The 12227-nt window shown below is 41.7% G+C and overlaps 1 protein-coding gene across 1 annotated transcript in view; it reads left to right on the forward strand.

The window, feature by feature from the left end:
- Positions 1 to 12227, forward strand: part of lrmp (lymphoid-restricted membrane protein) — a gene marked incomplete at its 5' end in the record, with an annotated part of 126931 nt that overhangs the window by 101501 nt on the left and 13203 nt on the right. Inside the window, 6 exon segments of the mRNA XM_084338439.1 lie at positions 2066 to 2092; positions 2196 to 2337; positions 4866 to 4909; positions 6265 to 6324; positions 8043 to 8101; positions 10861 to 10959. Of these exon segments, the coding sequence (XP_084194565.1) occupies positions 2066 to 2092; positions 2196 to 2337; positions 4866 to 4909; positions 6265 to 6324; positions 8043 to 8101; positions 10861 to 10959 (431 nt within the window).

The following is a 12227-nucleotide window of genomic DNA, read 5'->3' on the forward strand; positions in this document are numbered from 1 at the left end:
CGTTTAAAACAAATAAAGCATGAACATTGGCACGGTGCACCTTTCTGTGTGTATTCATCCACAATCTATAGCTCAACGTGAAAGAATTCGCAATTAATCGTAAAAGTAGCAAAATAACAACGTTTATGTTTTAGTTCACTGAGAAACTACACAATGGCCGTGACGTTATTAGGCGACAGCACTGAACGGCACGCGTTCTACTGGTAAGTGTAGTTCTTTTTTAACGACAAATTAAACAACCTTTTAACTAACTTTATTTGAACCAAAAATGCTTAAAACAATAATGTTAGTGATGGAAGCTTGCCAATGTTCATGAGGCAGAATTATTACAATAGCCGATAATACATTTTCCCAATGATACATCCCTATAGGGGTGGACCGCGCGCGTGTTGCTTTCTAACAGCGTCGGAGTGCAAGAATGTGACAATGTGACCATGTGACCGCGGCAGCGCGAGAGAGCGGCAGTGCGGAAATAGGCTGTCTATTGCCATTCTCTAAGACAAACGCTAACCTTAACCAGCTCCTTAACAGCGCCTAAACTTAACCGTTCTAACCTTAACCAACTCCGAAACAATGCCTAACCTTAACCTTAACCTTAACCATGCCTAACCTTAACCTTAACCATAGAAAGAATATTGTCATTCTCTAAGACAAACTCTAACCTTAACCAGCTCCTTAACAGCGCCTAAACTTAACCGTTCTAACCTTAACCAACTCCGAAACAATGCCTAACCTTAACCTTAACCATGCCTAACCTTAACCGGTGAAAGAATACACGTTAAAAAAATGGGATTCGAACTTGTCAACAACGGACCGCAGGACCGCTGCGCTGCCAGGTGAGCTGAGCTTCAAATGAAAATCATGGCGGATTAGGGCTACATAATGCCGCAAGCTCTGCCGCTGTGCCGCTCCGCTCTGCGGTTGCCGCGCCTGCCGCGGGGCGTGTCGCAGCCAATCAGGGAAAACGCGGAAGCAACGGCAGCACTGCTCCGCTGTTAATAAGCAATAGGCGGACTACAGTGACGTCAGACTACACCTCCCTATAGGGGTGTGTGTGTGGCATGTTAATGAGCAAAAGTAGGACCAATTTTAAGAATACACACTACAAAATCTGGACATTTTGAGGACCTAATTAGGACACGTTGGACGAATATTTTATCGTTTTTGTCGTCTCGTGCTCTCCACCTTCAAATCCCGCCTCAAAACCCACCTGTTTCTCCCTAGCCTTCAACCTTCCCCAACCTTAACCCCCCCCCCCCCCCCCCCCCCCCCCCCCCCCCCCACAACCTGTTTTGATCCTTGTTACTGTGGCTTTATGTTTCTGTGTATCTCATGCTGTTCTCCCTGTTTCCCCCGTGGTCTTATGTTCCTTTTGTTTATCTGTTTCTCTCTGTTTCTCTGCCTAATGTCAGCGACTTCGGGTTCCTGAGAAGCGCTGTACAAATAAAAATGAATTATTATTATTATTAGACTGTAGGGCTGTCCCCGACTAAGGATTTGGATGGTCGACTATGATTGGCCAAAATTTGCCGTTAGTCGACAAAAAAAAAGACAAAAAAATGTATTTTTGTATTTTAATAATTTTTTTATTAAATTCTTTTTAAATTAAATTATCATTCCATTTGGGCTGTGGGGGGGGTTGTGCTTAATGTCGGAAGGAGTCGACTGAAGGCTTCTTGTCCTCTGCAAAAGCATGCAATTGGTCCACTGATGGATACATCTTGATATTTGTCTAGTCTAGTGTGTTCATTAGATGGTGAAATCCTCTTTCAGTGCCTCTGTGCCTGTTTTCGTAGGCAGTTAGCCTCTGGTATGCGTGCCATTAGCGTTAGCCACGCTTCTAGGCCTCTTTTCTTTTGGAAAGAATGATAAAAAAATATATATAAATTATTTTTTCTTTTTATTCAACTAAGAGGTTGGCTAGTCGACTACGGCTCCTTTCGACCGATTAGTCGACTAATCGACTAATAGTGGTCAGCCCTATTAGACTGTGTAGTTTGAGGAGAACCAGTTGAATCTTGTACATGGAGAGCACACAGCGTTGTGTTTGTTGTTGTCTCTGCAGGAGAGTCGTATCGGCAAGGCGGTGGAGGTGATGATCCAGCGTTGTGTGTGTTGTTGTCTCTGCAGGAGAGTCGTATCGGCAAGGCGGTGGAGGTGATGATCCAGCGTTGTGTTTGTTGTTGTCTCTGCAGGAGAGTCGTATCGGCAAGGCGGTGGAGGTGATGATCCAGCACGTGGAGAACCTGAGGAGGCTGTACACCAAGGAGCACGCCGAGCTGCTGGAGCTCCGACAGACCATGATGCAGAACGAGCGCTCCTTCGGATCCCACGCAGGTGAGACACCACACACACGCACACACACACAGACATGCACACACACACACACACAGACATGCACACAGACACGGACAGATTCCTTTTTCAGACCTCTGTATGTAATTTGTTTAGGACATGCATAAGGGCCTGTGTCCACAGCGGACGTTTTATTATGAGTTGTCAGCTCCTTTCTGTCATAAATTTCTAAGCTACAGACGCGACAGGCGCGCTCCTTTTCCCAGCGCCGCGCCTCGCGTTTATGCGCTCTCGGCGGCAGCGTTTTTGGGCGGAGCGCTCCCAGCGCATAAAGTTGAAACTACCGTACTTTTCGCACTATAAGCCGCACCTGACTATAAGCCGCAGCAGCTAAATTGAATGATTGTGTACATATATAAGCCGCACTGGACTATAAGCCGCATGTGTTTTAATGTTTAATTACCATATGTAAGGGGTGGAGCCTGCGGCTTAATTTGACTCAACACGGGGAAACCTCACCCGGCCCGGACACGGAAAGGATTGACAGATTGATTGCTTTTTCTCGATTCTGTGGGTGGTGGTGCATGGCCGTTTTTATATTGAGCTTTAAGTTCCCACCTCTACAGAGAATGACTCCCACCTCTACAGAGAATGACTCCCATTGGGACACAATACTGTCAGACAAATAACAAGAATTAACTAATTTACAAGTTGTATTAAGTAAATAAGGGAACAGATAAATAACATTTCAATGCAGTAAAAAAAGCAATATTTCGATTTTCGGGTTTTGTCCACATATAAGCCGCACCGTTATATAAGCCGCATGGTCGAAAAATGGGGGGAAAAGCCGCGGCTTATAGTCCGAAAAGTACGGTAGTTCAACTTTTGGAAAGGAGCGCCGCTCATCAAGGTAACTTTTTTCGACCGACCAATCAACATCAAGGAAGTGGCTGAGCCGCGGCAGTCGCGAGACTCAGGAAACCGCTCTGAGTTTTTTTTTTTTTGCTTTTCAAAGCGGTCCGCCTTGAAAAAAACCCTAAGGCTGAGACCACTTATCGATAACTGCGTGAAATCGATAAGTGGCATCACTTATTTTTTAACATATGGCGGCAATGACAAAGAATTGCTGCAAAATAAACATACATTTGTTGTTTAAATAATAATAATAAAAAATAAATAACACTTTCAGTGCCCAGCAGGGGGCGCACATTTAGTGCTTGAATGCCCACCATCCACTTCAATGTTAGCATTAATATCGCCTAATCTATGTTTTAAATTATGGCTGTGTCTTATCTGCCCGTCGCTTATCAATGACTCATTTCCAGTCAACATTGTCGAAGCAGATTGTTTTTTTTATCGGTTCATTTCCGTTTTATAGCATTTTGAAAAGCCCTTGTTTTCACGAAAAAAATAAAGATTCCATGATAATCGCCCTGTACTGTAATATTCTAGAACGTTGTCATTTTTCGGCCTATTTATGAATCGTTTTCAAATAAACGCTAGATTATCGATAGTATATGTGTACGTGTGCACGCTGGTGCCGCGTGCTGAAAATCGATTCTCTCAGTTCCTGATCGCTCTTACAGTCAAACAGCCATATCACATCATAGGGGAAAAGCGTATATCTCCGTGAAAACGGGTCTGATTATCCTAAGACTGGTCAAATAGATTCCTTACCTGAGATCATATGGTATCCAAATGGATTATTCCAATTCCTGATCGCCATTCCAAAAATCAATCCTTTTATTGATCCAACGCGTATAGGCCTACTGTAAAACACATATTACACGCTGTGCTGAGGGTCCAGAATGAATCCGATCGGCTCCGGTTACATGTGTGAGAAGTAAAATGTGGATTCCGGAGTTTTTTTTTCTCAACCATTTTCATTGAGTCCAATCCAAAAGGGTGCATTACCATCTGGGAGACGATAGGGGGCACTTTTTTCACATTAGTGCGCCTGGCGGGGCTGGTTTACCAACGGTAGACTCGGTTGATGAAATATGAATTCAGATCGCTAATAAAAAAAAATTTAACAAGAATTCTCGTGATGGGCATTCAACCCGCGGGCTGATAACCCGAGATCTCTCGTGATGGGCATTCAAAGTGTTAATATTAAAAAATATATACCAATAATGTATAGATTCTTCCAAATGGCATATCATCTCAGCCTTAGACATACATACTGTACACACACTAACGGGATGTAAATGTTTGCCATTTGACACACATACACACACACACACACACACACACACACACACACACACACAGTAACTGGACATACCAGTTTCCTTGCAGACACACTGATAGTCATACACACATACAATATCTGATCATACAGTCTTCCTCCAATCAATACACACACAGTAACAGTTGCAAGCTCTTAATGCGTTATATTAATCTACGCATTCAATTGTAAGACGAAAATAATGGCAGTTCAACTTGGTTTAAAGGACAACTAATGATACAAAAACCACTGTCTCTGGCACACATTTGAAATGCTTTTATTTGAATCTACCTATTGAATATTCATACATCCTAACATGTGTCATTATGCTCTGCCTTTTCAGATGAATTCAGGCCCAAGAAGCAGTCAGGATCACAATACTACAAGGTTAGCTCAGGCCCAGTTGCATGTTATCGTTATCCAGCATTCTTCTCCGATGCGCTACTTTGACCAGAGTTGAATAAGTTAAATGAATACCCAACCAGAATTTTATGTTAAAGGAATACCGATCAGAGTTGAATATGTTAAAGGAATAACGACCAGAGTTGAATATGTTAAAGGAATACCGACCAGAGTTGAATATGTTAAAGGAATACCGACCAGAGTTGAATATGTTAAAGGAATACCGACCGGAGTTGAATATGTTAAAGGAATAACGACCAGAGTTGAATATGTTAAAGGAATACCGACCAGAGTTGTATATGTTAAAGGAATACCCAACCAGAGTTGAAGCTAGCTCTCCTCGTGGCGGCTTCCCCCCCCCCCCCCCCTCCAGGCCAGGAGGAGGCCGGAGCTCTCTCCTGTCTCGCTGCTATCCAACACCCTGCTATTTCTGTCCTCGGAAGAATACCAGCTCAATGTCTTAAAGTCTCTCTCCATCTCTCGCGATGTCTAACTCTTTGTCGTGTGGCTATCTCATTACTATAGCAACGGCTTTCCCCCCTAGCCGCTCCTTATCTTGCATTGTCATGGCGACCACCATCTTTGGGTCACTATAGCAACCTCGTCTGACTCAAACCGGAAGAACCCACAGCTATAAAGTATATTTCCCTAGCAACGGCTACTGGCCCATAGCGACGCCCGCCCCTATCTCCCCTGACTGTGCGAGTGACCTCGACTCCCTCTGCGGCACCAACTCTCACCCACCCTGGCACCAGCCGTCTCTCTAGAAGGAACGCTCCCTGCCCCCATCACTTGGAAGTTTGTGCCATCTCAAGATGACCTTGGCTTCTCATCTCTCCCGCGCCATGCCCGTCTCTTACAGTCTCTACGTTGAACACACACAGAGGCGATGTCTGTCTCTCAGCGTTTAAACTAATATCTATGTGTTATAACCAAATGAAAATCATTGATTTCCTTCAATCCGCATACGATTTGTTGGTGTTCTTCATTGAAACCAATGGGGGGGCCTTTACTGTAACTGCAACCGCATTAGCTTGTATCTAGTTGCAGGTTAGCCGGCTGTTGAGTCACATTTATTTGTGAAGCTAAATGATTTACAAAAGCGAAACGTGGTCTAAATGAGGAACAAGCCATTGTTTATAGTAAGCTGAAAGGCAAACTTAATCATTTCCCTCCTGCAATGTGATTGTGTGTTTTGGTAAATGACGACAAACAAAAATTTCAAATGTCAAGGTATGCTTTAAAAATGACCATGGTTTGATGATGAACACATGTCGCTTAATTGTGTGTGTGTGTGTGTGTGTGTGTGTGTGTGTGTGTGTGTGTGTGTGTGTCCATAGTCATCTACTAGGCGGGTTAGCATTCCTCGCTCGGGAGGAGGGAACATGCACCTTGACACGGTAAGAGAGAAACCCACGGCACTAAACTTGTTCTCAATGGTTGGGGAGGAAGTAAGCTAGTCTACAGACGTGTGTGTGCAATGTGAAAGTCAAAGGGAAACACACTAATAACTCAAATATACTACCTGACTTGATAACGTACCTACTCTATTAACCCTTTCACTGCCACACAACAGAAGGTTAGCCCTTTACTATCACACAACCGACGGTGATGCTCCATCATTAGCATCATTAGCTCCGCAAATGCGGAGCTAATGATGCTAATGATGGAGCATCGCCGTCGGTTGTGTGATAGTAAAGGGCTAACCTTCTGTATTGTCACAGTGAAAGGGTTAACCGACTGTCGTGTGGCAGTGAAAGGGTTATAAGAAAAATAGAAAATTCTCATTACTGTACGTCATTATCTACTCGCCCCCAGTTTCACTTTCTGGGTCCTTGTTTAGCAAGTTGGCGCAGCTCAATCAACTTCACACAAAGTAAACGGGGCTCCAATGCTTTAGAATTCCAACACGTCCAACAAATCCGACTTCTCAAAATGGCTTGTGCATCAAAACTTGTCAAACGTTGGCGGCTGGGTGTTCGCAGCGGAGATTGCGCTCGTCACCAATGCAAGAGACTCCGGTCTCGAATCCGGGTGTCAGCGTTGCCTCCCGCTTGGGCCAGTCGTCATACTATCTCAATTGAGGTAGCGGGTGGGAAGTCGATGGGTGGGGATTTTGACGTTGTGGACAGCGACTCCTACAGGTCGGTTGGGGGGACGCCTGCACAGCAGAGACGGGAAGTAGCGGGGGTAGTGTGAGCCTCCCACGCGTTACACCTCGCCACTGAGAGTCCGCGCTGGCAGGTGAAAAGATGTGACGGGCTGCCTCCTCGAAAATAAGGAGAAAAAGTGGATAAAAAAAAATTCAAACGTCCTATTACATTTACATTTAGTCATCTAGCTGATGCTTTTGTCTAAAGCGACTTACAAGTTCTGTACAACAGGTCAGCAGGAACGGCACAAAGGAATGATGGTAAAAGACAGTACGAAGGTTAGTTGTCATTGTTTTTTTGTCATTTCTATTACATCAATAACTATCACAGCAAGTTTACTGACGTCCTGACCCAGACAGAGAACAAGAATGAGAAAACATATTGCTGAACATTGTTACTCAGCTGAAAGAGTTGTACCCTTCCTGCTGACTTCTTGTATGGAACTTGTAAGTCGCTTTGGATAAAAGTGTCAGCTAAATGACTAAATGTAAACAGGATTGCATTATGCAGGGTTCTCACAAGGTCCTTGAAGTGCTTAAAGTGCTTGCTTTTTAAGATAAGGTACTTAAAAAGTCCATGAAATTCAAATCAACCATTCGCATTGAAGTTTTGTTCATCCATGATAAAACTGTTCTGTATCAAGAAATATAATTTTTCGATTTACGCCTTCATTATATATATATATATATATATATATATATATATATATATAAAACTGCATTTGAAAGAAAAATAGTGCTTGGAAAAGTACTTTAAAGTCCTTGAATTTAATTTTGCAATGTCTGTGGGAACCTTGATTATGTTTTAATTTTCCTTTGTTGTCCTTAAAAGTTTTTTTTAACCTGCAGGGCATAAATGGAAAAGAGACCTTGTTCTCAGTCAGTTTCCCTGGATGAATAAAGGGTTAAATACATTTAAAAAAAAAATGGTGATAATTCAATTTGTACATTTGCATTATCTTACAGTGCAAAACACAAGACGCACCAGAGGCTGAGGCAGAGAGACTCACCAGGCGGTCTCCTTGGTACGTGGGTGTGTGGGTGGTACTGTAGGTGAACTGGTACACTCCTCATTCTAACATGTGGGTTGCCTTTCACGGTTGAGTGTGTGTACAGTAAGTAAGAGGAGGAAGTAATGGTAACATGAAAGTAAGAGGTTGATCAATGTTTCCACAGAATGACTTCATATCCCCGCTGTTGTCTCTGTGGGTGAACAAAATAATGTGGTCCACCTTCAAAAAGCAGGATGGTTGTTCATGTTTTTAAAGAAATTATTTAATTCAGGCAACCACTCATCCCATCCACTCATCCCAAATTAAATGTGTTCAATTGGCTCCTCTGTTAACCGATGCTGTGGGTGGAGGGGGGGTGGGGTACTAGTTTAGGGTCTGGCTGTGCAACTACTGAAAACCCATTGAAAGCAAGGCACTTTTGCCAAAAGTTGTTATATTTTGAACTTCTAGTATTACACCTAGCATTAAATGCACTGCTCTGTGCTATTGAGAACATGCAGTAGCATGCATTTTCTGTTGAAATGAGGAGAAAAAAAGAAGATAGCAGTTGAAACTACAGTAGGGATGTCCGATATTATCGGCCTACCGATATTGGCATTAAAATGTGATATCGGAAAATATCGGTATCGTTTTTTTTTTTTTTTTTTTTACATTTCTATAACCTTTATTTACCCAGGCAAGCAAGTAAGAACAAATTCTGATTTTATTTATTGTCAAAAGTATGCATAATGTGTTAATTCCACAACAAGAGATATGTAATGTTAATTACCTGAAATTTTTGGGGGGGGGGGGGGGGGGGACCCTGCATATATCGGTATCGGTTGATATCTGTATCGGAAATTAAGAGTTGGACAATATCGGTATCGGTAAAAAAGCCAATATCGAGCATCCCTAGTTGAAACACTAAATGATTTATTTTTTAAAGGAAGGGAAAAAAAGAGCATGATCACATTATTTAGTACCGTTTGCCATTTACAGTCTAGTTCTGAGCACAAGTGACCTTGTAAACACACTAGCGGTGTTGTGGGTGAAGCCAGAACCTGGGGCTGTTGTTTTTGTGTTGTGGCAGCCCAATCTCCCGTAACTCATTGGACGCCAGAGGTCGCTGTCGGCGTATGGCCGTGTGTGCCAGCGCTTTGTTCAATGGGGATGCCGGTGTTTGCAGTGCTAAAACTATATAAAATATAAATATTATAGCTATGGATCTAATAACATAGTCGATTGTCAATGAGTTTCTTCTGGTCAAGATGCAAAGAACAGATACTTTTTTCATCCATACATTTCCGTTTTATACCGTGGTGAATATGAGTATAGTTTTAGAGTGATTCTGTGTAATCCCAGGAAACTACGCCAAACAGTGTTTTTTTTGGATGAATTATGAAGGGAAATATCGAATAAAAGAAATAACGACCAAAACCCGAGAAATCTCGGGTCTGGCGCCCAGCACATGGCGAGTTAACCCGACTTATCTCGGGTTTGGCCCCGAATTAGTTAAAATATGTAAATAAAGTACTAATCGACGACAGGATAAAAGGTACATAATGTACATTCATTTATAGCCTTAAGTAATATAAATACATATTGTAAATTTAACATGTACGTATTGCAAATAAGTCCTTTTTTTACTTTTCATGTTTTCAGAAACCATTTAAGTTCCCCTGCTGAGGATCAAACCTTAACCCTTAAGTGAATGTTAAAACTAACCCCAATTCGTAACTATAATCATAATTAGATAGTGGTGAGAGCACTAACTATAATCATAATTAGATAGTGGTGAGATCACTAACTATAATCATAATTAGATAGTGGTGAGAGCACTAACTATAATCATAATTAGATAGTGGCGAGAGCACTAACTACAGTATAATCATAATTGGATAGTGGTGAGAGCACTAACTATAATCATAATTAGATAGTGGTGAGATCACTAACTATAATCATAATTAGATAGTGGTGAGATCACTAACTATAATCATAATTAGATAGTGGTGAGAGCACTAACTATAATCATAATTAGATAGTGGTGAGATCACTAACTACAGTATAATCATAATTAGATAGTGGTGAGAGCACTAACTATAATCATAATTAGATAGTGGTGAGATCACTAACTATAATCATAATTAGATAGTGGTGAGAGCACTAACTATAATCATAATTAGATAGTGGTGAGAGCACTAACTACAGTATAATCATAATTAGATAGTGGTGAGAGCACTAACTATAATCATAATTAGATAGTGGTGAGAGCACTAACTATAATCATAATTAGATAGTGGTGAGAGCACTAACTATAATCATAATTAGATAGTGGTGAGAGCACTAACTATAATCATAATTAGATAGTGGTGAGAGCACTAACTATAATCATAATTAGATAGTGGTGAGAGCACTAACTATAATCATAATTAGATAGTGGTGAGAGCACTAACTATAATCATAATTAGATAGTGGTGAGAGCACTAACTACAGTATAATCATAATTAGATAGTGGTGAGAGCACTAACTATAATCATAATTAGATAGTGGTGAGAGCACTAACTACAGTATAATCATAATTAGATAGTGGTGAGAGCACTCGATAGTGGTGATTGTTGGTTCAATTCCTGGTTGCTGCATTTGTTTTGGACCTTTGTCGATACATTACGTAAAAATCTATTAATTGTGGCTATAACATAAAGTACATTATGTACCTTTTTTTCCCCCCTGTGGTCGATTAGTACTTTATTTCGGTTTTGTGGTGAGATTTGTGTGTGTCGTGGCAACTCCAGGAACGTGGCAGGGAAGGGTGCGGCGCGGCCCCCGCTGAAGCGCCACAGCAGCTCCTGGGTCGACCCCGAGGACCCCTCTCTGGTGATGAGGATGAAGGGGTGAGAGATGTTCGAGGACCATCATTCACACCCCTGTGTTGCTGCATGGTATTAGGCCGTGGTATTAGACACTCACAGCGGGGTCCCAGCCTGGCCTGCTGTGCCCTGCACATACAGCCAGTGTTTTGATTTTTTTAAAGGGGAACTATCTTATAAATGGCCTTTTTCAGTGTTTAGCATTGTTTCCTAGCTATGTGGACTTATATTAATATGATCTATGTCTCTAATTCTCATATTGGCGCATTCTTCCAATTCTCCCCTCACAATATTCACCCTCACTGAACTGAGTCGTCTGAAAATGTGATGATCTGTGATGTCAGAGAGACACCGCTGCATGATAATGTGGCTGTGTGGCATCAGGCTCATGATGAGCTGCACACAGTGGTTTAGGAGCCCAGCCTCAAAACGGCTCGAGATCTTGAGGTAGAAAAATGCTGTTTTTGAGGACTTGCTTAGAAATACAAAACAATGAATTAAAAAAAATATATAATTACAGAGGTGTTCCATAAACTCACAGGAATTGTGTAAAAGTGCCCAAATAGTGAAAGAAATAGTAAAATAGTTCCCCTTTAAAGGTACCTTCAGAATTTTGGACACTTAGCCCAATGTCCTACTCATCAGCCCCATAAGTTCACATCTGTTTGGGGGCCAGCGGGCCGGAGCCTGGCAGCAGAGCCTGGGTGGTGCTGAGGACGGACAAGCTAATCGGAAATATTGAGGAAATGGAGCTAGGTGTCCCGATTTTATGAACTTGCACTCCAAGGAACACTGCCAGTGTTTTAGACATGCGAGTTCTATATCATTCTAGCCTTGATGGGAATCAACTACCTGGATCAGGGGTTCTCAAACTTTTTTTATACCACAACCCCATTATATTTAGGATATTTTTTTTGGGGACCCCACACTTAATGTATCGCGTAATTTCTAAGTGGAATTAAGGAATATCAAAATAAAAGGACACATTGTTGAACTTTATCATGTATATTTATTAGAAAACTTTATTACAGCACTATGTTATCAATACACATTTATAAACCGAGGCATATTTAGCCAAAATATGTTGCAGGAACATTACAAAATAAATATATATATATATTGATTATTATTTAAAAAAAATTACTTGCCAATGCGCTGTCACCTACCCACGACCCCACTTTGGGTCGCAACCCCTAGTTTGAGAACCGCTGAACTAGAGGTTCAGAACTAATAACGGTATGTTATTAAGTGGATCACGCCGATACAAGTACCGAACCAAGTACTCCCTTCTC

Source organism: Notolepis coatsorum, assembly GCF_963971535.1.
Source record: "Notolepis coatsorum genome assembly, contig: SUPER_15_unloc_1, whole genome shotgun sequence".
Classification (NCBI taxonomy): domain Eukaryota; kingdom Metazoa; phylum Chordata; class Actinopteri; order Aulopiformes; family Paralepididae; genus Notolepis; species Notolepis coatsorum.